Source organism: Oncorhynchus kisutch, unplaced genomic scaffold, assembly GCF_002021735.2.
Source record: "Oncorhynchus kisutch isolate 150728-3 unplaced genomic scaffold, Okis_V2 Okis09a-Okis19a_hom, whole genome shotgun sequence".
In the NCBI taxonomy this organism is placed as follows: Eukaryota; Metazoa; Chordata; class Actinopteri; order Salmoniformes; family Salmonidae; genus Oncorhynchus; species Oncorhynchus kisutch.
This window is the reverse complement of record NW_022261985.1, coordinates 6,961,041-6,988,540: the sequence shown is the minus strand read 5'-3', so window position 1 is coordinate 6,988,540 and position 27,500 is coordinate 6,961,041. Positions and strand designations below refer to the sequence as shown.

The following is a 27,500-nucleotide window of genomic DNA, read 5'->3' as shown; positions in this document are numbered from 1 at the left end:
GCACTCCATCACTCTCCTTCATGGTCAAATAGCCCTTCCACAGCCTGGAGGTATGTTTTGGGTCATTGTCCAGTTGAAAAACAAATGATAAGCGCAAACCCACTAAGCGCAAACCAGATGGGATGGCATATCGGTGCAGAATCCTGTGGTAGCCATGTTGGTTAAGCGTGCCTTGAATTCTAAATAAATCACAGACAATGTCACGAGAAAAGCACCCCCACAACATCACACCTCCACCTCCATGTTTCACGGTGGGAACCACACATTGAGGAGATCATCTGTTCACCTAGTCTGTGTCTCACAAAGACATGGCGGTTGGAACCAAAAATCTCAAATTTGGACTCATCCGACCAAATTACTGATTTCCACCGGTCGAATGTCCATTGCTCATGTTTCTTGGCCCAAGCAAGTCTCTTCTTCTTATTGATGTCCTTTAGTAGTGGTTTCTTTGCAGCAATTTGACCATGAAGACCTTTGAACAGTTGATGTTGAGATGTGTCTGTTACTTGAACTCTGTGAAGCATTTATTTGGGCTGCAATTTCTGAGGCTGGTAACTACAATTAACTTATCCTCTGCAGCAGAGGTAACTCTGAGTCTTCCTTTCCTGTGGCGCTCCTCATGAGAGCCCGTTTCATCAAAGAGCTTGATGATCTTTCGACTGCACCTGAAGAACACCAGTCTCAAAGTCAACAGTGAAGAGGCGACTCTGGGATGCTGGCCTTCTAGGCAGAGTTACAAAGAAAAGGCCATATCTCAGACTGGCCAAAAAAAATTAAGATTAAGATGGGCAAAAGAACACAGACACTGGACGAGATGAAATCTGCCTAGAAGACCAGCATCCCGGAGTCGCCTCTTCACTGTTGACGTTGAGACTGGACAGATGAACTCTGCCTAGAAGGCCAGCATCCCGGAGTCGCCTCTTCACTGTTGACGTTGAGCCTGGACAGAGGAACTCTGCCTAGAAGACCAGCATCCCGGAGTCGCCTCTTCACTGTTGACGTTGAGACTGGACAGATGAAATCTGCCTAGAAGACCAGCATCCCGGAGTCGCCTCTTCACTGTTGACGTTGAGACTGGTGTTTTGCGGGTACTATTTAATGAAACTGCCAGTTGAGGACTGTTTCTCAAACTAGACACTGTACTGTACTTGTCCTCTTGCTCAGTTCTGCCCCGGGATCTCCCACTCCTCTTTCTATTCTGGTTAGAGCCAGTTTGCTCTGTTCTGTGAAGGGAGTAGTACACAGCGTTTTATGAGATCTTCTGTTTCTTGGCAATTTATTGCATGGAATAGCCTTCATTTCTCAGAACAAGTATGGACTGATGGGTTTCTGAAGAAAGGTCTTTGTTTCTGGCCCTTTTGAGCCTGTAATCGAACCCACAAGTGCTGATGCTCCAGATACTCAACTAGACTAAAGAAGGACAGTTTTATTGCTTTTTTAATCACACAACAGTTGTCAGCTGTGGTAACATAATTGCAAAATTATTTTCTAATGATCAATTAGCCTTTTAAAATGAGAAACTTGGATTAGCTAACACAACGTGCCATTGGAACACAGGAGTGATGGTTGCTGATAATGGGCCTCTGTACACCTATGTAGATATTACATAAATAAATTGCCGTTTCCAGCTACAATAGTAATTTACAACATGAACAATGTCTCCACTGTATTTCTGATCAATTTAATGTCATTTTAATGGACAAAAACGTGCTTTTCTTTTAAATGACCCCAAACTATTGAACGGTGGTGTATATGTAGTCCACACCATGAACAGAGACTAATAACAACATATATGTAGTCCACACCATGAACAGAGACTAACAACAACATATATGTAGTCCACACCATGAACAGAGACTAATAACAACATGTATGTAGTTCACACCATGAACAGAGACTAATAACAACATGTATGTAGTTCACACCATGAACAGAGACTAATAACAACATATATGTAGTCCACACCATGAACAGAGACTAATAACAACATATATGTAGTCCACACCATGAACAGAGACTAATAACAACATGTATGTAGTCCACACCATGAACAGAGACTAATAACAACATGTATGTAGTTCACACCATGAACAGAGACTAATAACAACATATATGTAGTCCACACCATGAACAGAGACTAATAACAACATGTATGTAGTTCACACCATGAACAGAGACTAATAACAACATATATGTAGTTCACACCATGAACAGAGACTAACAACAACATATATGTAGTCCACACCATGAACAGAGACTAATAACAACAACATATATGTAGTTAAACACCATGAACAGAGACTAATAACAACATGTATGTAGTCCACACCATGAACAGAGACTAACAACAACATGTATGTAGTTCACACCATGAACAGAGACTAATAACAACATATATGTAGTTCACACCATGAACAGAGACTAACAACAACATATATGTAGTCCACACCATGAACAGAGACTAATAACAACAACATATATGTAGTTCACACCATGAACAGAGACTAATAACAACATGTATGTAGTTCACACCATGAACAGAGACTAATAACAACATGTATGTAGTCCACACCATGAACAGAGACTAATAACAACATGTATGTAGTTCACACCATGAACAGAGACTAATAACAACAACATATATGTAGTCCACACCATGAACAGAGACTAATAACAACATATATGTAGTTCACACCATGAACAGAGACTAACAACAACATATATGTAGTCCACACCATGAACAGAGACTAACAACAACATATATGTAGTCCACACCATGAACAGAGACTAATAACAACATGTATGTAGTCCACACCATGAACAGAGACTAATAACAACATGTATGTAGTCCACACCATGAACAGAGACTAATAACAACATGTATGTAGTCCACACCATGAACAGAGACTAATAACAACATGTATGTAGTCCACACCATGAACAGAGACTAATAACAACAACATATATGTAGTCCACACCATGAACAGAGACTAATAACAACATATATGTAGTTCACACCATGAACAGAGACTAATAACAACATATATGTAGTCCACACCATGAACAGAGACTAATAACAACATATATGTAGTTCACACCATGAACAGAGACTAATAACAACAACATATATGTAGTTCACACCATGAACAGAGACTAATAACAACATGTATGTAGTTCACACCATGAACAGAGACTAACAACAACATGTATGTAGTCCACACCATGAACAGAGACTAATAACAACATGTATGTAGTCCACACCATGAACAGAGACTAATAACAACAACATATATGTAGTCCACACCATGAACAGAGACTAATAACAACATATATGTAGTTCACACCATGAACAGAGACTAATAACAACATATATGTAGTCCACACCATGAACAGAGACTAATAACAACATATATGTAGTTCACACCATGAACAGAGACTAATAACAACAACATATATGTAGTTCACACCAATGAACAGAGACTAATAACAACATGTATGTAGTTCACACCATGAACAGAGACTAACAACAACATATATGTAGTTCACACCATGAACAGAGACTAATAACAACATATATGTAGTCCACACCATGAACAGAGACTAACAACAGCATGTATGTAGTCCACACCATGAACAGAGACTAATAACAACATGTATGTAGTTCACACCATGAACAGAGACTAATAACAACATGTATGTAGTTCACACCATGAACAGAGACTAATAACAACATGTATGTAGTTCACACCATGAACAGAGACTAATAACAACATGTATGTAGTTCACACCATGAACAGAGACTAACAACAACATGTATGTAGTCCACACCATGAACAGAGACTAACAACAACATATATGTAGTTCACACCATGAACAGAGACTAATAACAACATGTATGTAGTTCACACCATGAACAGAGACTAATAACAACATGTATGTAGTCCACACCATGAACAGAGACTAACAACAACATGTATGTAGTCCACACCATGAACAGAGACTAACAACAACATATATGTAGTTCACACCATGAACAGAGACTAACAACAACATGTATGTAGTTCACACCATGAACAGAGACTAACAACAACAACATGTATGTAGTCCACACCATGAACAGAGACTAACAACAACATGTATGTAGTCCACACCATGAACAGAGACTAACAACAACATATATGTAGTTCACACCATGAACAGAGACTAACAACAACATGTATGTAGTTCACACCATGAACAGAGACTAACAACAACAACATATATGTAGTTCACACCATGAACAGAGACTAACAACAACAGCATATGTGTAGTTCACACCATGTGTGTGTGTGTGCGTGTGTGTGTGTGTGTGTGTGTGTGTGTGTGTGTGTGTGTGTGTGTGTGTGTGTGTGTGTGTGTGTGTGTGTGTGTGTGTGTGTGTGCATCCCAGTTCCTCACCTGTCTCCCTGCTTCGTTGTTCTGTAGGTTCATCAATGTTCTAGTGTGTTCTATGGAGCCTCGAGGGTAGTTCTTTTCTCTCTCCCGCGCGTCCACAAACTCCCGGGCGAAACGGTAGCCATAGTTGACGTTGTCGCCACAGCCACCCCACAGCCAATCGCGCGGTAGGTCACGGGGTCGAGCGGCGCGGCTGCATCCGCAGGTGGAGAGTTCTCCTTCCCGACACGCCCTGCTCACCGCGTTCACCACGCCTGCTGCACTGATGGCATAGGTGAAGGCTGTCTCCCTACTGCCTGTCGGAGGGACATACACACAAACACACACACACAGAGAAAAACACACACAAGGCGGTTAGCATACAATGGTAGAAGGTCCAAGATATTCTTCAACTTTCTTTTTCCCAAGTACACATACACACTCACTCACTCACACACACACACACACACACACACACACACATTCACACACAACTACACACACTCACTCACAGAACACACACACACACACAATGCCACTTGGGTTTGGTTAGCTAGCGCTTTAAGCTGGCCAGTTAACCATGGTCTCTGTTATTGATGTGTGACTACAGGGGACAATAGACAATGGGGCCTGGCGTCAGGAGATGAAGGAGCTGGGGGCCCTGGCTGGCCTGGCTAAAGGAGCACATAGAGAGAGAGAGAGATAGAGGGAGAGGGAGAGAGAGAGAGAGAGAGAGAGAGAGAGAGAGAGAGAGAGAGAGAGAGAGAGAGAGAGAGAGAGAGAGAGAGAGAGAGAGAGAGAGAGAGATAGAGGGAGAGAGAGAGAGAGAGAGAGAGAGAGAGAGAGAGAGAGAGAGATGACTGAGAGAGAGAGAGAGAGATGACAGAGAGAGAGAGAGAGAGAGAGAGAGAGAGAGATAGAGAGAGAGATGACTGAGAGAGAGAGAGAGAGAGAGAGAGAGAGAGAGAGATGACAGAGAGAGAGAGAGAGAGAGAGAGAGAGAGAGAGAGAGAGAGAGAGAGAGAGAGAGAGAGAGAGAGAGAGAGAGAGAGAGAGAGAGAGAGGGGGGGGGGGGGGGAAACAACAAGGAGGCAGGCTGTTTTAATTAGCTAGTGAATGTCTTCCGCTACCAGACACTAGATAAACACACAACCACTCTGAATGTATTATAGACCTTTGACAGATAATTTGTGACATGGGAAGAGTGGACTCTACAAGATCTTATAAACTACGGAGAGAAAAAAGCACTTCTCTTGTGGACAGATTCTAGATGTGAGAGACAGAGAGTAGCCGAACAATGAGCTGCCAGGGTTGACTGCAGCCAAAAAGGTGAGAGGTTTATATTATTGCTCTCTCTCTCTCTCTCTCTCTCTCTCTCTCTCTCTCTCTCTCTCTCTCTCTCTCTCTCTCTCTCTGTCTCTCTATCTCTCAATTCAATTCAAGGGGCTTTATTGGCATGTGAAACATATGTTAACATTGCCAAAGCAAGTGGGGTAGATAATATACAAAAGTGAAATAAACAATAAAAATTAACAGTAAACATTACACTCACAGAAGTTACAAAAGAATAAAGACATTTAAATGTCATCTTATATATATATATACAGTGTTGTAACAATGTGTAAATGGTTAAAGTACAAAAGGGAAAATAAATAAACGTAAATATGGGTTGTATTTACAATGGTGTTTGTTCTTCACTGGTTGACCTTTTCTCGTGGCAACAGGTCACAAATCTTGCTGCTGTGATGGAACACTGTGGTATTTTACCAGGTAGATATAGGAGTTAATTATAATCGCGATTGTTTTCAAATTCTTTGTGAATCTGTGTAATCTGAGGGAAATATGTGTCTCTAATATGGTCATACATTTGTCAGGAGGTTAGGAAGTGCAGCTCAGTTTCCACCTCATTTTGTGGGCAGTGAGCACATAGCCTGTCTTCTCTTGAGAGCCTTGTCTGCCTACGGTGGCCTTTCTCAATAGCAAGGCTATGCTCACTGAGTCTGTACATAGTCAAAGCATTCCTTAAATTTGGGTCAGTCACAGTGGTCAGGTATTCTGCCGCTGTGTACTCTCTGTTTAGGGCCAAATAGCATTCTAGTTTGCTCAGTTTTTTGTTAATTCTTTCCAATGTGTCAAGTAATTATCTTTTTATTTTCTCATGATTTGGTTGGGTCTAATTGTGTTGCTGTCCTTGGGCTCTGTGGGGTCTGTTTCTGTGGGGTCTCTCTCTCTCTCTCTCTCTCTCTCTCTCTGTCTGTCTCTCACACTCTCTCTCTGTCTGTCTCTCACACTCTCTCTCTGTCTCTCTCAATTCAATTCAAAGGGCTTATTGGCATGGGAAAATCTCTCTCTCTCCCCCCATCTGCTGTGCAGGTGTTACCAATGATGTATATAAACCCTGGATTGTCGATGCTATGTATTGGCCATTGAGAGGCTTTGAAACCACCGGTCAGCCATATTGCCCCTCCCCAGTAGAATCAGTCCTCCATAGGAACGAATGCAATTCTGCAGTATTTTAATAAAACCTTTAAGGACAAAATGACATGTATTTAAGTAACATTAGTATCCCTATATATAAAATAGTTTTGTATGTGGTGTTTTGTATTATTTGTTTTGTACCCAGAACTCTGGGTCTTGTTGTTCCTGTCTGCTCTTTTATGTTTAGATAAGAATTGTATACCTGTCTTGTATACCTATACACCATTCTGGTGTGTGTTCAATCAAAAATATCTGAAACATAAAATATAATTATATATATATATTTCAATTTTTTATTTTATTGTATGTTTAGCTCACAGAATATAATGTACAAGTATGCTTTATTGTGTCTGTAGATGTGGAAAAAACGAATGTATACATTAATATATTAATTTCTATAGATTCCAAAATAAATAAAAATTACAACTGGGGGAGTTCCAAGATGGAGGCACTGCGGATTCAACAGAACACCCCCTACTTGACATCTAGTGTATATATAAATCATTGGGTGTTACCTGACAGGTTTTCCATTGGATGGACATACCATCTGGAATGCAGATCTCAAGGTTTCACATACTTCAGCATTGTAGCCTTGGTGGGCCTTGGACTCTCTATACAAGCAAATAAACGTAACCTTGGCAGCTGGCTCTCTCTCTCCAAATGTGTTTTGGGGAACGTAAATAATGAAACATATATTCTGTTGACGTTTTATGATTTGGAAATGCTTAAATAATTCGTGAGTTTGATATTAAATATATATATATGTAGTCATAGCCTATATTGACATATCTTTGGAAGTAATTCGCCTGTGAATGCCACTTTGGCCAACCAAGAAAGAGGGCATCAGTTTACAATGCCAATGTCTGTCAGTAAGATAAACATATATATTGTTTTATTCAATGTAAACCGCAACTCCGCATTTAAGACTGGCTGTCCTGATTCCTGGCACTGTTATAACAGAAACGTCACGTGTCAAAAAGCTGTAATTATGAGTTCTCTTAAAAACAGAATGTGTAGGTTACATGTGAGCCAGGCGACAGGAGCCAGAGCGCGCGATAAAGACGAGGACTTTTATTGGCCCATAGAACCGATACTTCAAATAGCAGCCCGGATCTGCCGAGTCCGTGTCACCCCTTGATTGCATTTCAAAAGGAGGCCGTGGACAATAGCAGGCTAACACCTCAATAAAACTCTCGCGATTGACTGCGAACAACTCCTTTGCTGTTTTGGGAACGGCGAGGGAGAGGGAGGGGATCGGTCCTCCGGCCTGACTGGCCGTCGGAGGGGGATACTGCTGCATCAGAGGGAGAGTAGAGAAGCTCTGGGCTACTGGACACCACCATCTCTAGCCTACACCTCCTCTAACTACAGAACGGAACTAACACTCAATTGTCGAGAGAAATCTGACTGACAATTAAGGGCAACGATGTTTTATTTGGAAACATTAAGTTTGTTATAAGGTTCCACTATCTAATAGTTGAACTGATACAAAAGCACGTTCAAGAATCCAGGTACAGTTATCCGCGTTGCCTCTAAAGTGCACTAATTCTACGTCTACAATGGGAATTCAACATGTAAACATAAACATGTGTCGTCACCTACCGCCGCATCGGCCTATCACTCATTAGCTCTGGTCCAGCGCATTTGTGCGCGTTCCTTATTAACTAACCGTTAGTGAAATAAACGGTCACTAACGCCCTGAACCAGATCTAGCCTATATCCCAATCCCACCATGTGACTGGCTCACCTATCTGCATGACGCGTCCGAACACGGATGCATTATCCACGGTGCTACAGTTCCACCGCCGCTGTCTGAACTGGTATTGACATTCATTGATGCCCGTCTTGGCTCCCTCGCCAATGTAGACCATATGGTCCTGGTAGAGCTGGCACAGCTTCCTCTGCCCCTGGGAGAGTCCCGTCAGCTGGCTGCACAGAGGCTGGGCCCCGATGATGTACATCTCCGGTCTCTGGATAGGGTTCATCGCTAACGACCTGCATGCACGGGTGGGAAATAGGAGGTGGGTAGTTATATACAGTGTTGAGAAAATAAACGTGTATTATAGTGTGTGGATGAGGCATTTGAGCCTATATGACTTCAGTCAAAGATTCGCCGTTTCAATATGTCATATAACGCGGTACAATTGGTAATAATGGAAAATATGCCTGAATTAAATCCCCAAATAATAAACATAAAGGAAACATATGTAGTCTATTCTACTGTGGGAATAAAGACAGGTAAATATCGCATCGGTAATGAAATAATGATGTGCTGTAGCGATGTCAAATGATGAGGAATATGATCGGAATGTTCTCCATCAGAGTGGAACGTTTGGCAGCTCTCCGCACAAGGTCAAGATGCGGTGTTCCACTCTGCGGAGTTCTCCTGTTTCCCCCCATTCCTCAAACAGCCTGGCCATTTGTGCGCAGCATGGGTAAATATTGTGACAAAGTCACCACATTTGTTCTTCCACTGGTCTCCTCCACGACACAACAGAACACACGACACCACAACACAAAACAACACACGGACGCTCTCTCAAACCCCAATCACAAAATCCACCATCTGTAAATTAACGAATCAACTGCGCATGAACTAAGTACGCAGCGATATAGAAACTGTACAGAGTTAATTTGACATAAGAAAAAGTTCAACTTACAACCAGGAGTTGGCGTCCACCAGTAGTTGCGAGCTGCATGCGATGAGAGCGACCGCCAGCAGTAAGTGTTGCTGGGCGCTGCTGCGCGGTCTCCGGCTGGTCCTGGTCTCCATGACCCCTTGCGCCACCATCACCGCCAACAAACACCAAAACGGGGAAGAAGTGCCCCTCTGTGAAAAAGACGGATCAAAAACAACCTCTGTAATCCGCTGCGGGGGGGTTCTGGGTTCACAGAGATGACGATGCCGAGACAACCAAGAGTCAATATCCGATTCCGTGGAGATAAGGTGTCCTGCGCATTGTCCCCATGACTTTATTGACTTGTAGCTTTGTCTAAACTCTGTTCGGAACGCCTAATCCGAATTCCCAGTCGTGTGTAAAATGTGTACAAGGACGAAAAGCTGATTTTACGCATTAGGATCTATAGGCTAAGATGCGTTTAGTAAGGAGACATCAGATGTGCGTTCTGATGAGGACTAAATTTAAATAAAAAAACACAGTCCATGAAAAGTTTAGATGACGTTGGTTAATGTTGTTGATCCGATAAGATGCATGTCTCATACTGGTATTTCCCAGAAGATTAAAAAGACTCGGCTATTTATGAAAACATTTGAACAAGTGTTCATTCCTTACCTCGATCTGATCTACGTTTTAAGTTTACATTCTAAACACTGACTGCCTCTCCTCATCCCACCCCTCTCATCCCCTCTTCTCCTCATCCCACCCCTCACTCCCCCTCCCCCTCTTCTCCCCTGGGGCAAGGGGAGGGACGGACGCCCGCGGGGAACACGGTTCATGTCAAATCAAATTGTATTTGTCACATGCTCCGAATACAACATGTGTTTACCGTGATATTACAAGCCCTTAACCAACGATGCAGTTGTAAGAAAATAATGTTTAAGAAAACATTTAGGAAACAAACTAAAAGAATAAAAAAGCAACAGAATAAAGTAACAATAACGAGGCTATTTACAGTAGGGTGGTACCGGTACCGAGTCAATGTGGAGGCTATTTACAGTAGGGGGGTACCGGTACCGAGTCAATGTGGAGGCTATTTACAGTAGGGGGGTACCGGTACCGAGTCAATGTGGAGGCTATATACAGTACGGGGGTACCGGTACCGAGTCAATGTGGAGGCTATTTACAGTAGGGGGGTACCGGTACCCGAGTCAATGTGGAGGCTATATACAGTACGGGGGTACCGGTACCGAGTCAATGTGGAGGCTATATACAGTACGGGGGTACCGGTACCCCGAGTCAATGTGGAGGCTATATACAGGGGGTACCGGTACCGAGTCAATGTGGAGGCTATATACAGTACGGGGGTACCGGTACCGAGTCAATGTGGAGGCTATATACAGTAGGGGGGTACCGGTACCGAGTCAATGTGGAGGCTATATACAGTACGGGGGTACCGGTACCGAGTCAATGTGGAGGCTATTTACAGTACGGGGGTACCGGTACCGAGTCAATGTGGAGGCTATTTACAGTACGGGGGTACCGGTACCGAGTCAATGTGGAGGCTATATACAGTACGGGGGTACCGGTACCGAGTCAATGTGGAGGCTATATACAGTACGGGGGTACCGGTACCGAGTCAATGTGGAGGCTATTTACAGTAGGGGGGTACCGGTACCGAGTCAATGTGGAGGCTATTTACAGTAGGGGGGTACCCGTACCGAGTCAATGTGGAGGCTATATACAGTACGGGGGTAACGGTACCGAGTCAATGTGGAGGCTATATACAGTAGGGGGTACCCGTACCGAGTCAATGTGAGGCTATATACAGTACGGGGGTAACGGTACCCGAGTCAATGTGGAGGCTATACTAGTACGGGGGTACCTGTACCGAGTCAATGTGGAGGCTATATACAGTACGGGGGTACCGGTACCGGAGTTCAATGTGGAGGCCTATATACAGTACGGGGGTATCCGGTACCGACGTCAATGTGGAGGCTATATACAGTACGGGGTACCGGTACCAAGTCAATGTGGAGGCTTATATACAGGTACGAGGGGTACCGGTACCGAGTTCAATGTGGAGGCTATATACAGTACGGGGGTACCGGTACCCGAGTCCATGTGGAGGCTATATACAGTACGGGGGTACCAGGTAACCGAAGTTCAATGTGGAGGCTATATACAGTACGGGGGGTAACCGTACCAGAGTCAATGTGGAGGCTATATACAGTAGGGGGTACCGGTACCCGAGTCATGTGGAGGCTATATACAGTACGGGGGTACCGGTACCGGAGTCAATGTGGCAGGCTATACAGTAGGGGGTACCGGTACCTCCGAGTCATGTGGAGGCTATATACAGTAAGGGGGGTACCGGTACCCGAGTCAATGTGGAGGCTATTTACAGTAGGGGGGTACCGGTACTGAGTCAATGTGGAGGCTATATACAGTAGGGGGGTACCGGTCACGAGTCAATGTGGAGGCTATATACAGTAGGGGGGGGTAACCGTCCAGAGTCAATGTGGAAGGCTATATACAGTAAGGGGGGTAACCGCGTACCAGAGTCAATGTGGAGGATATATTACAGTAGGGGGGTAACCGGTACCGAGGTCCAATGTGGAGGCCATATACAGGTACGGGGGTAACGTACCCGAGTCAATGTGGAGGCCTATATACAGTACGGGGGGTATAGGTACCGAGTCAATGTGGAGGCTAATAATACAGTACGGGGTGTAACGGTACACGAGTCCAATGTGGAGGCTATATACAGTACGGGGTTACGTAAGAGTCCCATTGGAGGCTATATCGTACCGGGGGTAAACCGGTAGAGTTCAAATGTGGAAGGCTATATACAGTAACGGGGGTAACCGTACCGAAGGTCAAATGTGGAGGCTATATACAGTAGGGGGGTAACGGTACAGAGTCAATGTGGAGGCTATATACAGTACGGGGGTACCGGTACGAGTCAATGTGGAGGCTATATACAGTACGGGGGTAACGGTACAGAGTCAATGTGGAGGCTATATACAGTACGGGGGTAACGGTACAGAGTCAATGTGGAGGCTATATACAGTACGGGGGTACCGGTACCGAGTCAATGTGGAGGCTATATACAGTACGGGGGGTACCGGTACCGAGTCAATGTGGAGGCTATATACAGTACGGGGGTACCGGTACCGAGTCAATGTGGAGGCTATATACAGTACGGGGGTACCGGTACCGAGTCAATGTGGAGGCTATATACAGTAACGGGGGTACCGGTACCCGAGTCAATGTGGAGGCTATATACAGTACGGGGTACCGGTACCCGAGTCAATGTGGAGGCTATATACAGTACGGGGGTCCGGTACCGAGTCAATGTGGAGGCTATATACAGTACGGGGGTACCGGTACCGATCAATGTGGAGGCTATAATACAGTAGGGGGTACCGGTACCGAGTCAATGTGGAGGCTATATACAGTAGGGGTACCGGTACGAGTCAATGTGGAGGCTATATACAGTACGGGGGTACCGTACGAGTCAATGTGGAGGCTATATACAGTACGGGGGTACCGGTACCCCGAGTCATGTGGAGGCTAATACAGTATGGGGGTACCGGTACCTGAGTCAATGTGGAGGCTATATACAGTACGGGGGTACCAGTTACCCAGAGTCAATGTGGAGGCTATATACAGTATGGGGGTACCGGTACCGAGTCAAATGTGGAGGCTATATACAGTACGGGGGTACCGGTACCGAGTCAATGTGGAGGCTATATACAGTATGGGGGTACCGACCGAGTCAATGTGGAGGCTATATACAGTACGGGGTACCGTACCCGAGTCAATGTGGAGGCTATATACAGTAGGGGGTAACCGGTACCGAGTCAATGTGGAGGCTATATACAGTACGGGGGTACCGGTACCGAGTCAATGTGGAGGCTATATACAGTACGGGGTACCGGTACCGAGTCAATGTGGAGGCTATATACAGTACGGGGGTACCGGTACCGAGTCAATGTGGAGGCTATATACAGTAGGTGGAACCGGTACCGAGTAATGTGGAGGCTATATACAGTAGGGGGTACCGGTACCGAGTCAATGTGGAGGCTATATACAGTACGGGGGTACCGGTACCGAGTCAATGTGGAGGCTATATACAGTACCGGGGGTACCGGTAACGAGTCAATGTGGAGGCTATATACAGTACGGGGGTACCGGTACCGAGTCAATGTGGAGGCTATATACAGTACGGGGGTACCGGTACACGAGTCAATGTGGAGGCTATATACAGTAAGGGGGTACCGGTACCGAGTCAATGTGGAGGCATATACAGTACGGGGGTACCGGTACAGGAGTCAATGTGGAGGCTATATACAGTATGGGGGTACCGGTTACAGAGTCAATGTGGAGGCTATATACAGTATGGGGGTACCGGTACAGAGTCAATGTGGAGGCTATATACAGTAGGGGGGTACCGGTACCGAGTCAATGTGGAGGCTATATACAGTAGGGGGGTACCGGTACCGAGTCAATGTGGAGGCTATATACAGTAGGGGGGTACCGGTACCGAGTCAATGTGGAGGCTATATACAGTAGGGGGGTACCGGTACCGAGTCAATGTGGAGGCTATATACAGTAGGGGGGTACCGGTACCGAGTCAATGTGGAGGCTATATACAGTACGGGGGTACCGGTACCGAGTCAATGTGGAGGCTATATACAGTAGGTCGGGTACCGGTACCGAGTCAATGTGGAGGCTATATACAGTACGGGGGTAACCGGTACCGAGTCAAATGTGGAGGCTATATACAGTACGGGGGTACCGGTACCGGACGAGTCAATGTGGAGGCTATATACAGTACGGGGGACCGTACCCTGATCAATGTTGAGGCTTATCAGTAGGGGGGTACGGTACCGAGTCAATGTGGAGGCTATATACAGTATGGGGTACCGGTACCGAGTCAATGTGGAGGCTATATACAGTAGGGGGTACCGGTACCGAGTCAATGTGGAGGCTATATACAGTAGGGGGGTACCGGTACCGAGTCAATGTGGAGGCTATATACAGTAGGGGGGTACGGTACCGATGTCAATGTGGAGGCTATATACAGTAGGGGGTACGGTACCGAGTCAATGTGGAGGCTATATACAGTAGGGGGGTACCGGTACCGAGTCAATGTGGAGGCTATATACAGTACGGGGGGGTACCGGTACCGAGTCAATGTGGAGGCTATATACAGTACGGGGGTACCGGTACCGAGTCAATGTGGAGGCTATATACAGTAACGGGGGGTACCTGTACCGTCAATTCAATGTGGAGGCTATATACAGTACGGGGGTACCTGTACCGAGTCAATGTGGAGGCTATATACAGTACGGGGGTACCGGTACCGAGTCAATGTGGAGGCTATATACAGTACGGGGGTACCGGTACCGAGTCATATGTTGGAGGCTTATATACAGTAGGGGCGGTACCTGTACCGAGTCAAATGTGGAGGCTATATACCAGTACGGGGGTACCGGTACCGAGTCAATGTGGAGGCTATATACAGTACCGGGGTACCGGTACCGAGGTCAATTGTGGAGGCTAATACAGTACGGGGGGTACCGGTACCGAGTCAATGTGGAGGCTATATACAGTACGGGGGTACCGGTACCGAGTCAATGTGGAGGCTATATACAGTACGGGGGTACCTGTACCGAGTCAATGTGGAGGCTATCTACAGTACGGGGGTACCTGTACCGAGTCAATGTGGAGGCTATATACAGTACGGGGGGTACCGGTACCGAGTCAATGTGGAGGCTATATACAGTACGGGGGTACCTGTACCGAGTCAATGTGGAGGCTATTTACAGTACGGGGGTACCGGTACCGAGTCAATGTGGAGGCTATATACGTACGGGGGTACCCGTACCGAGTCAATGTGGAGGCTATATACAGTACGGGGGGGTACCGGTACCGAGTCAATGTGGAGGCTATATACAGTACGGGTAACATAACTATGTATAGATAATAACAGAGGGGGGGGGGGGGTCATGTAGGTAGGGGTAACATAACTATGTATAGATAATAACAGAGGGGGGGGGGGTCATGTAGGTAGGGGTAACATAACTATGTATAGATAATAACAGAGAGGGGGGGGGGGGTCATGTAGGTAGGGGTAACATAACTATGTATAGATAATAACCAGAGGGGGGGGGTCATGTAGGTAGGGGTAACATAACTATGTATAGATAATAACAGAGGGGGGGGTCATGTAGGTAGGGGTAACATAACTATGTATAGATAATAACAGAGAGAGGGGGGGGGTCATGTAGGTAGGGGTAACATAACTATGTATAGATAATAACAGAGGGGGGGGGGTCATTGCGCAAGGCGGAGACCACGGAGGGCCATAGCATAACATGGGAACACACCAAATAGGGAGAGAAGTGAGAGAAACCCTTGTATTGAAATAGAGAGAGAGACAACAGTGTACGTAGCAAACAGTCATCTTTGTGACTTAGACCTGATTCTGCACAAGTTGCACACTAAAGACAACATCTCAACACCAAAGCCCTTCCCGGTGTTTACAATGAGCATTCTGCTGTTACTAGAATACCAGAGGAACCCAATTTAAACAGACCCAATAAGAAGTTTTAAGCACTATTAAATAATCGTAATATAATTGTAATACATTTTTTATTGGTATAAAAAAAAGAAACAACATGGCACCAATACAAACACGTATTTAAAACTGCATGTGTGTGTGTGTGTGTGTGTGTGTGTGTGTGTGTGTGTGTGTGTGTGCGTGCGTGCATGCGTGCGTGTGTGTACACGTTTTATTATACTTGTGAGTACCAGAAGTCCTCACAAGAATAGCAAACCTTTTGCCGGTCCTTTAGGGTTTAGGTTAGGTTTAGGGTTAGGTTTAGGGTTTAGGTTAGGTTTAGGGTTAGGTTTAGGGTTTAGGTTAGGTTTAGGGTTAGGTTTAGGGTTAGGTTTAGGGTTAGGTTTAGGGTTAAGGTTAGGTTTAGGGTTAGGTTTAGGGTTAAGGTTAGGTTTAGGGTTAAGGTTAGGTTTAGGGTTAGGTTAGGTTTAGGGTTAGGTTAGGTTTAGGGTTAAGGTTAGGTTTAGGGTTAAGGTTAGGGTTAGGTTAGGTTTAGGGTTAAGGTTAGGTTTAGGGTTAAGGTTAGGGTTAAGGTTAGAGTTAAGGTTAGGTTTAGGGTTAAGGTTAGGTTTATGGTTAAGGTTAGAGTTAAGGTTAGGTTTAGGATTAGGTTTAGGGTTAAGGTTAGGGTTAGGGTTAAGGTTAGGTTTAGGGTTAGGGTTAAGGTTAGGTTTAGGGTTAAGGTTCGGTTTAGGGTTAAGGTTAGGTTTAGGGTTAGGTTTAGGGTTAGGGTTAAGTTTAGGGGTTAAGGTTAGGTTTAGGGTTAAGGTTAGGTTTAGGAGTTAGGTTAGGTTTATGGTTAAGGTTATGGTTAAGGTTAGGTTTAGGGTTAAGGTTAGGTTTAGGGTTAAGGTTAGGTTTAGGGTTAAGGTTAGGTTTAGGGTTAAAGTTAGGTTTAGGGTTAAAGTTAGGTTTAGGGTTAAGGTTAGGTTTAGGGTTAAGGTTAGGTTTAGGGTTAAGGTTAGGTTTATGGTTAAGGTTAGGTTTAGGGTTAAGGTTAAGTTTAGGGGTTAAGGTTAGGTTTAGGGTTAAGGTTAGGTTTAGGTTTAAGGTTAGGTTTAGGGTTAAGGTTAGGTTTAGGGTTAAGGTTAGGTTTAGGGTTAAGTTTAGGGGTTAAGGTTAGGTTTAGGGTTAAGGTTAGGTTTAGGAGTTAGGTTAGGTTTATGGTTAAGGTTAGGGTTAAGGTTAGGTTTAGGGTTAGGTTTAGGGTTAAGGTTAGAGTTAAGGTTAGGTTTAGGGTTAAAGTTAGGTTTAGGGTTAAGGTTAGGTTTAGGGTTAGGTTTAGGGTTAAGGTTAGGTTTATGGTTTAGGGGTTAGGTTTAGGGTTAAGGTTAGGTTTAGGGTTAAGGTTAGGTTTAGGGGTTAGGTTAGGTTTAGGGGTTAAGGTTAGGTTTAGGGGTTAGGGAAAATAGGATTTTGAATGGGAATTAATTGTTGGTACCCAGAAGGTCCTCACAAGTTAGTAAGACATACCTGTGTGTGTGTGTGTGTGTTGATGTGCCCTTGTGTGTGTGTGTGTGTGTGTGTGTGTGTGTGTGTGTGTGTGTGTGTGTGTGTGTGTGTGTGTGTGTGTGTGTTTGTGCATGCGTGCGTGCAAGAGAGAGATTAATGGAGTTAACGTTTTGGAAAATTTCACAATTCCATCAAAGTTCATGTGCGTTTAAATCCCCCTTTTACTTCGACTTGATGATTTGTTTGAATAAACGCGAGTGCTTCGAAAACCTTAATCCTCCTTTGGATAAGAAAATAAAGCCGCCACACATTGAGCTCTGAAGACCTGCTCCTCTAAAGAAAAGGCGTGTTGAAGCGAGCTTTCCTTTTTTCAAATGTTCGCAAAGGACAAAGTAAAACGCCATGCTGGAATGGGAACCTCTGATCTACAGTCCTTCCACTTTCTAAAGTCGCCCAAATGAGACTCCTCGATAATAAAATAGTCCAAAGCCGAACTACTACAAATACGGCTTTAGAGATATGTTGAACCATATGCGCATAGCTGCACACGTTTGCGTATTGTTCCAGGCTGCATGACAACCGGCCGTGATTGGGAGGCTCATAGGGCAGCGCACAATTGGCCCAGCGTCGTCCGGGTTTTTGCCGGGGTAGGCCGTTATTGAAAATAATCATTTGTCCTTAACTGACTTGCCAAGTGAAATAAAGGTTAAATCAAATAAAGCAACATAAAAACATGTTATGAGGAGCAATAAAACGAATTGAATTCAGTAACAACCGGAAAAACCCCATCAAACTCGGAAAGGGAAGCTTTTACTTTGCACTGTGTAAAAATATAACATAGTATTGGAATGTCATAAACCTATCTTTAAAAAACCCAGAAACATTTCCATTTATGTTCACAGAAAATGAAATAAACGAAGAGCATCGTAGCTCTGCTCGTGGCACATGACGCATAGGGGTCCAGCCAAGCAGGTTAACCAGCTATTTCCCCAGGTCTTCCTTTCCTTTTTACTGCTCTCCGTTCCATAGACCAGACAGTCACTGGACATATATAGGGCCTTGACTGGCGCGAGAGAGACGCCACTCGATTTCCGACCGGTCTCTGCATGATAATGCCACTGTCGCCTTTCATCTTTCCCCAAACCCCTAGGCCTGCACCCCAACCATCAACTTTTCACGCGCCCGCGGTCGCCTTCCATCCTAGACCGAACCCCTCCCCTCCTGTAAAGTGTCTTGACTGCCTGCAATACACATCCAGTGCTTATGTTGTAGTGTTATGTTGTTTGAATGTGTACTAGGGTGCAATAGGTCTACTTGTAGACCATTAGTTTCCCTGTGCTTGACCCCTTTGACGTTGGTTTCAGTGGAGAAAAATTAATGAATTAATTAACGTTTTTGGGTCACACAATAGGACACCTAATTCTCAATGTTTTTCAAATTCCCTTAAGGTGATACATCATTTTAAAGTGCTATTAGTGTTTCACCTCCACAAACACATATCATACCTTACACCTCTCCCGATTGGTTGCATTTGTTTGCAGGACTATATGACCAGACAGTCAAAATTGCTGGATTATAAATAATTATTTATTGAAGGCAATTTTATAATGAAGCAATATTCCTGTTTTTGGGTTAACAGCACCCTCTGCTGGTTAAATTGACAAGGTAACCATTTCTCTGTTTATCTAACAGTCACAACAATCAGTCCCGAATCCCAGCATAGAATACAACAGCAGAGTAGGCTATTATAGAGGCTAACCACTGCCCCCCAGTGGCAACATGTAATAATTACACCTAGGCGGATGGAGAAAAAAATCTGACGCTGTAGAGATCAAGTAGGTTATATTACATTAAAACGAGTGTGATATTTATGAATTGATTAGGCCTATTGCGTGTTAATTTTTTTAATCTAATGGATTGACTGTGATTTACTGGCAGGACAAATTGAAGTTAATGTTATCTATCATTTATTAGCAGTGTGAACTGTGAAGATCAGAACATGCAGCACCTAATTGCTTTACACGTAAATTATTAAGTACATGATTAACTATTCACGTTTATAAGTAATGAGTCTGGGTGTTTGAGACCAAAGGATGCCACAATCGATCTGAAAAGATGAGCACTGTAGTAGCTCTGCTGTTCGTCCTCTGCAGCTGTGCCTCTGACGGACCTTATCTTCAGAACACCGGTTAATGGAGTCTACTACTTCACATACACTGAGTGTATAGAAATGGACATGTAATGGTGACTGTGACCGATGGTGATGAAACAGATGGAGAGGACAAGGGGGTTCCAATGGTGTCACCCTGCAGCTGGAAGGAGATACAGTCTGAGGTCACCCTGCAGCTGGAAGGAGATACAGTCTGAGGTCACCCTGCAGCTGGAAGGAGATACTGTCTGAGGTCACCCTGCAGCTGGAAGGAGATACAGTCTGAGGTCACCCTGCAGCTGGAAGGAGATACAGTCTGAGGTCACCCTGCAGCTGGAAGGAGATACAGTCTGAGGTCACCCTGCAGCTGGAAGGAGATACAGTCTGAGGTCACCCTGCAGCTGGAAGGAGATACAGTCTGAGGTCACCCTGCAGCTGGAAGGAGATACAGTCTGAGGTCACCCTGCAGCTGGAAGGAGATACAGTCTGAGGTCACCCTGCAGCTGGAAGGAGATACTGTCTGAGGTCATCCTGCAGCTGGAAGGAGATACTGTCTGAGGTCACCCTGCAGCTGGAAGGAGATACTGTCTGAGGTCACCCTGCAGCTGGAAGGAGATACAGTCTGAGGTCACCCTGCAGCTGGAAGGAGATACAGTCTGAGGTCACCCTGCAGCTGGAAGGAGATACAGTCTGAGGTCACCCTGCAGCTGGAAGGAGATACAGTCTGAGGTCACCCTGCAGCAGGAAGGAGATACAGTCTGAGGTCACCCTGCAGCTGGAAGGAGATACAGTCTGAGGTCACCCTGCAGTTGGAAGGAGATACAGTCTGAGGTCACCCTGCAGCTGGAAGGAGATACAGTCTGAGGTCACCCTGCAGCTGGAAGGAGATACAGTCTGAGGTCACCCTGCAGTTGGAAGGAGATACAGTCTGAGGTCACCCTGCAGCTGGAAGGAGATACAGTCTGAGGTCACCCTGCAGCAGGAAGGAGATACAGTCTGAGGTCACCCTGCAGCTGGAAGGAGATACAGTCTGAGGTCACCCTGCAGCAGGAAGGAGATACAGTCTGAGGTCACCCTGCAGCTGGAAGGAGATACAGTCTGAGGTCACCCTGCAGTTGGAAGGAGATACAGTCTGAGGTCACCCTGCAGCAGGAAGGAGATACAGTCTGAGGTCACCCTGCAGCTGGAAGGAGATACAGTCTGAGGTCACCCTGCAGTTGGAAGGAGATACAGTCTGAGGTCACCCTGCAGCAGGAAGGAGATACAGTCTGAGGTCACCCTGCAGCAGGAAGAAGGAGATACAGTCTGAGGTCACCCTGCAGCAGGAAGAAGGAGATACAGTCTGAGGTCACCCTGCAGCAGGAAGGAGATACAGTCTGAGGTCACCCTGCAGCAGGAAGAAGGAGATACAGTCTGAGGTCACCCTGCAGCAGGAAGGAGATACAGTCTGAGGTCACCCTGCAGCAGGAAGGAGATACAGTCTGAGGTCACCCTGCAGTTGGAAGGAGATACAGTCTGAGGTCACCCTGCAGTTGGAAGGAGATACAGTCTGAGGTCACCCTGCAGTTGGAAGGAGATACAGTCTGAGGTCACCCTGCAGTTGGAAGGAGATACAGTCTGAGGTCACCCTGCAGCAGGAAGAAGGAGATACAGTCTGAGGTCACCCTGCAGCAGGAAGAAGGAGATACAGTCTGAGGTCACCCTGCAGCAGGAAGAAGGAGATACAGTCTGAGGTCACCCTGCAGCAGGAAGAAGGAGATACAGTCTGAGGTCACCCTGCAGCAGGAAGAAGGAGATACAGTCTGAGGTCACCCTGCAGCAGGAAGAAGGAGATACAGTCTGAGGTCACCCTGCAGCAGGAAGAAGGAGATACAGTCTGAGGTCACCCTGCAGCAGGAAGAAGGAGATACAGTCTGAGGTCACCCTGCAGCAGGAAGAAGGAGATACAGTCTGAGGTCACCCCTGCAGCAGGAAGAAGGAGATACAGTCTGAGGTCACCCTGCAGCTGGAAGGAGATACAGTCTGAGGTCACCCTGCAGTTGGAAGGAGATACAGTCTGAGGTCACCCTGCAGCAGGACACCATGTCTTCGATGACCGGGCCTCACCTCACCAGCTTCACAGGCTTTCTGCTCTTCTCTTAGAAAACAGGTTCTTCTTCTCTTTCTGGTTCTATGACGTACAGTCGTAGACGACGTGAGAGGAAATACAGGAAACGCATGACTTATTCAGTTAGATTCTTCTTCTTTCTCAGATCTGCAACTGATTGTGAAAACTAAACTTTGTGACATCATCTGGGTCCCCTTGTCAAAGTATCTGCTCTCATCTATTTCCTAACAATAAAATGCATCTAACAATTAAATGGTCATTATTTGAAATAATACCAGTAAATATCACAACAGATTGTAGTCTGGTCTGGTCCTGTCTGGTCTGATCTGGTCCTGTCTGGTCTGGTCTGGTCTGGTCTGGTCCTGTCTGGTCTGGTCTGGTCTGGTCTGGTCTGGTCCTGTCTGGTCTGGTCTGGTCCTGTCTGGTCTGGTCTGGTCTGGTCCTGTCTGGTCTGGTCTGGTCTGGTCTGGTCCTGTCTGGTCTGGTCTGGTCTGGTCCTGTCTGGTCTGGTCTGGTCCTGTCTGGTCTGGTCTGGTCTGGTCCTGTCTGGTCTGGTTGGTCCCTGTCTGGTCTGTTCTGGTCTGGTCTGGTCCTGTCTGGTCTGTTCTGGTCTGTTCTGGTCTGGTCCTGTCTGGTCTGGTCTGGTCTGGTCCTGTCTGGTCTGGTCTGGTCTGTTCTGGTCTGTTCTGGTCTGGTCTGTTCTGGTCCTGTCTGTTCTGGTCTGTTCTGGTCTGGTCTGTTCTGGTCCTGTCTGGTCTGGTCTGGTCTGTTCTGGTCCTGTCTGGTCTGGTCTGGTCTGGTCTGTTCTGGTCTGTTCTGGTCTGGTCTGGTCTGTTCTGGTCCTGTCTGTTCTGGTCTGTTCTGGTCTGGTCTGTTCTGGTCCTGTCTGGTCTGGTCTGGTCTGTTCTGGTCCTGTCTGGTCTGGTCTGGTCCTGTCTGGTCTAGTCTAGTCTGGTCTGGTCCTGGTCTGGTCTGGTCTGGTCTGTTCTGGTCTGGTCTGTTCTGGTCTGTTCTGGTCTGTTCTGGTCTGGTCTGTTCTGGTCTGGTCTGGTCTGTTCTGGTCTGGTCCTGTCTGGTCTAGTCTAGTCTGGTCTGGTCTGGTCCTGTCTGGTCTGGTCTAGTCTGGTCTGGTCTGGTCCTGTCTGGTCTGGTCTGGTCTGTTCTGGTCTGGTCTGTTCTGGTCTGGTCTGGTCTGTTCTGGTCTGGTCCTGTCTGGTCTAGTCTAGTCTGGTCTGGTCTGGTCTGGTCTAGTCTGGTCTGGTCTGGTCCTGTCTGGTCTGGTCTGTTCTAGTCTGATCCTGTCTGGTCTGGTCTTGTCTGGTCTGGTCCTGTCTGGTCTGGTCTGGTCTGGTCCTGTCTGGTCTGGTCTGGTCTGGTCAGTTCTAGTCTGGTCCTGTCTGGTCTGGTCTGGTCTGGTCCTGTCTGGTCTGGTCTGTTCTGGTCTGGTCTGGTCTGTTCTAGTCTGGTCTGGTCCTGTCTGGTCTGGTCTGGTCAGATCTAGTCTGGTCTGGTCTGGTCTGGTCTGGTCCTGTCTGGTCTGGTCTGGTCTGGTCCTGTCTGGTCTGGTCTGGTCTGTTCTGGTCTGGTCTGTTCTAGTCTGGTCTGGTCCTGGCTGGTCTGGTCTGGTCTGGTCTGGTCTCTCCTTGCAGAAGTGAAAACATGTTTTGCAGTGGTCTCTACATCACACATCTTTTATAAGACTTGAACTGCTGTGAATGAATCAAGGACTAATTCATGCTCAAGGCACTGTCTTATATATACACCTTACATAGTAACATAACCCGTTCAGACCTACAGTACACATCAATGTGGTTTTACAGTAATAACCCGCTATTCCTTATAGCTGCCACATGGGGGCGCACTTCAGCACAAACCGCACATCAAGCTCCCAGGCATGAAAAATCTATTTTCTCCTGAGCTCTATGCAATAACTATCTAGCCAGGTGCAATGTCAGTGTAACGCCTCAATCACACCTACAGAGTCTTTGGCGTTTTGGTACACCAGAATTACATTCATTTCCAATGGAATGCTGTGCTGGCCATGCAGCTTTGAGTTGCAGAGTGTCAGCTGCAGTGTGTTCTGTGTCTGTGTTCTGTGTTCTGTGGTGCATCAAACTGTATGCGTAGACTTGACAGAAATAGCAGCAAAAGGTGAATGTTTGTTTTCCACATTCTCCACATTTTCCACATTTGAAGACAGGTGGTGAGTAGTTGACTCAAAGAGAGAGAAAGACCATAGTTGAACAGTTAATGAACAAATGTATTTCTTCCAAAATGAAGGAGAAGAGCAAGAGAGAGAGAGAGAGATTGTCTTTTTTTTCAGTTTCACTTACTTAGTTAGCAAATGCAGCTAGCTAGTTTAGCCTATTGAAACACACTGCTCAAACAGAGGGATGCTATGTTAGCTAGCTGGCTATAACAGAGGGATGCTATGTTAGTTAGCTGGCTATAACAGAGGGATGCTATGTTAGCTAGCTGGCTATAAACAGAGGGATGCTATGTTAGCTAGCTGGCTATAACAGAGGGATGCTATGTTAGCTAGCTGGCTATAACAGAGGGATGCTATGTAGCTAGCTGGCTATAACAGAGGGATGCTATAGTTAGCTAGCTGGCTATAACAGAGGGATGCTATGTTAGTTAGCTGGCTATAACAGAGGGATGCTAATGTTAGTTAGCTGGCTATAAACAGAGGGATGCTATGTTAGCTAGCTGGCTATAACAGAGGGATATGCTATGTTACGCTAGATGGCTCTAAACAGAGGGATGCCTATGTTAGCTAGCCTGAGCTATGACTTTCCGACCACAACCACTGGAACTCTTCCAAGTCAAGGTAAGCTTTGGGTTTTTTGACTAATCTATTGCACATGGGGCCCCCTGGTCTAACTATACCTTACGGACTGTTACACTGCCAACATTTACTACACGGACTGTAGATGGTGTTTACTAACGCGGTCAGATCTATAGCTATGCTGACAATGACCGTTAACTTAGCTCATAGGTTGTGTGTAGCAGGTCTTGCCCGTCACATACAGCTGATTGTGTTGTTCCATTGAAGTCCACAAGCGAAGAGGACAAGCGTGTGAGAGGAGGAGCAGCGGCACAGATACGATGCGAGAGGATAGAGAAGGAATACTACACCGTTTTTGGCTGCTATGAAAGGGAATTGTTGTTTACGAGTGATCATGGGTGTATCTCATTCTGCCGATTTTGTTGAAAAAAAGGTTTTCTTAAACTGATAGGCAAACTGAATAAACACAGTTGATAAACATAACTAATAACTATATAATAAGACTAAATAACTAAATTTGCAAAGGTTGGACTAATGACAGGGAAAATTCAAGTATCATGTAGTAGCCTAAACCATTCGCTGTCACATATGAACTGGGTGAATGAAATATAAATGACAGTCATCCAATATGCTCATGGAAAACAAATCATCCTCCATCATCCTCCAGAAGGGAGAGGATAGAAGAGAGAGAAGAGAAGGGGAGAAGAGTAGAGAGGAGAGAGGGGAGAGAAGGGGAGGAGGAGAGGAGAGGAGAGGAGAGAAGGGGAGATGAGAGGAGAAAAAGGGAGAGGGAGAGGAAGAAGAGAAGGGGAGAGGAGAGGAGAGGAGAGAAGAGAAGGGGAGAGGAGAGGAGAGGAGGAGAAGGGGAGAGGAGAGGAGAGGAGAGGAGAGGAGAGAAGAGATGAGAAGAGGAGAGGAGAGGAGAGGAGAGGAGAGGAGAGGAGAGGAGAGGAGAGGAGAGGAGAGGAGAGGAGAGGAGAGAGAGGAGAGGAGAGGAGAGGAGAGGAGAGGAGAGGAGAGGAAGAAGGAGAGAGAGAAGAGAAGGGGAGAGGAGAGGAGAGGAGAGAAGGAGAGAAGGAGAGAGGAGAGGAGAGAAGGGGAGAGGAGAGAAGAGAAGGGGAGAGGAGAGAAGGGGAGAGGAGAGAGAGGAGAGGAGGGAGAGAAGGGAGAGGAGAGGAGAGGAGAGGAGAAGAGAGAGGAGATGAGAGGAGAGAAGGAGAGAGGAGAGAAGGGGAGAGGATAGAAGGGGAGAGGAGAGAAGAGAAGGGGAGAGGAGAGAGAGGAGAGAGGAGGGAAGGGGAGAGAGGAGAGAAGAGAAGGGGAGAGGAGAGAAGAGAAGGGGAGAGGAGAGAGAGGAGAGGAGGGGAGAGAAGGGGAGAGGAGAGGAGAGGAGAGGAGAGGAGAGGAGAGGAGAAGAGAAGAGAAGAGAGAGGAGATGAGAGGAGAGAAGGAGAGAGGAGAGGAGAGAAGGGGAGAGGAGAGAGAGAAGGGGAGGAGAGAGAAGAGAGAGGAGGGAGAGAAGGGGGAGAGAGAGGAGAGAGGAGAGGAGATGAGAGGAGAGAAGGGGAGAGGAGAGGAGAGGAGAGGAGAGAAGAGGAGAGGAGAGGAGAGGAGAGGAGAGGAGAGGAGAGGAGAGAGAGGAGAGAGAGGAGAGAAGGGGAGAGGAAGGAGAGGGAGAGGAGAGAAGGGGAGAGGAGAGGAGAGGAGAGGGAGAGAAGAGGAGAGGAGAGGAGGGAGATGAGAGGAGAAGAAGGGGAGAGGAGAGGAAGGAGAGGAGAGGAGAGGAGGAGAGATGAAGAGAGAGAAGGGGAGGGAGAGAGAGGGGAGGAGAGGAGAGGAGAGGAGAGGAGAGGAGAGGAGAGGAGAGGAGAGAGAAGAGAGGAGGAGAGGAGAGGAGAGGAGAGGAGAGGAGAGGAGAGGAGAGGGAGAGAGGAGAGGAGAGGAGAGGAAGAGGAGAGGAGAGGAGAGGAAGGAGAGAGGAGGAGAGGAGAGAGAGGAGAGGAGAGGAGAGGAGAGGAGAGGAGAGGAGAGGAGAGGAGAGGAGGGGAGAGGAGAGGAGAGGAGAGAAGGGTAGATGAGAGGAGAGGAGAGAAGGGGAGAGGAGAGGAGAGGAGGGGAGATGAGAGGAGAGGAGAGAAGGGGAGATGAGAGGAGAGGAGAGAAGGGGAGAGGATCCAAATGGATTGGCTGTGGTCTGATTGGCTGTGGTCTGATTGGCTGTGGTCTGTGATACAGATATAAACATCCTCCCCTGGAGGTGTATCTACAGCAGGAAGGACCTGCTGGTCCACCAGTGTTGACAGTGTCACTGGCTTTGTGGCATTGCTACAGGACATCACAGTGACCGTCAAAGGAACATAAAGAGCCTTGATTTCTATACATTCAGTGGTCTGCCAGCTATGTGGCAGCAGTATTACTGTACAGTCAATGGAAGAAATGCTTGGGTGGCATCCTATGGAAAAGATCTATGTGCCTCTGAGGGCCCAGTGGGTATTTGGCTTCCGGAATGCCAGCCAGGGACCCAATGACTGACAGGGGTCCAGAACATTCTGATCTAGAACATTCTATTTCAGTAGCTTCTAGCGGTCCTCATGTCTCAGTGTATGAGATGGAAGACCTATATCAATACAGCAAATATTCAAATTCACTCAAATGAACCAATCATAAAACGAGTGGTATGGAGCCCAGCTATGAACCCAGTCTTAGTCAAAAACACCATCCTAACTGTGACACGTGTGCTTCACACAGAGAGACAGTGCTTGGAGACAAACACAGCATAGACAGAGACAAAGTCCCACGGTCAACAGATCTACTGTAGAGCACCTCCAGTCTAGTGTTGCTATATGATACCTCCAGTCTAGTGT

General features: G+C 46.3%; 1 protein-coding gene across 2 annotated transcripts in view; it reads right to left on the bottom strand.

Annotated features, from left to right (window-relative positions):
* Positions 1-27,500, bottom strand: part of wnt5b (wingless-type MMTV integration site family, member 5b) — a 241,021-nt gene that overhangs the window by 14,300 nt on the left and 199,221 nt on the right. For both annotated transcript variants that reach the window (XM_031815380.1, XM_031815381.1), the window contains 3 exons: positions 9,552-9,721; positions 8,639-8,886; positions 4,438-4,730 (listed from right to left, as the gene is read on the bottom strand). In XM_031815380.1, the coding sequence (XP_031671240.1) occupies positions 4,438-4,730; positions 8,639-8,886; positions 9,552-9,682 (672 nt within the window). In that variant the 5' untranslated portion in view covers positions 9,683-9,721. The remainder of the gene's footprint in view (positions 1-4,437; positions 4,731-8,638; positions 8,887-9,551; positions 9,722-27,500) is intronic.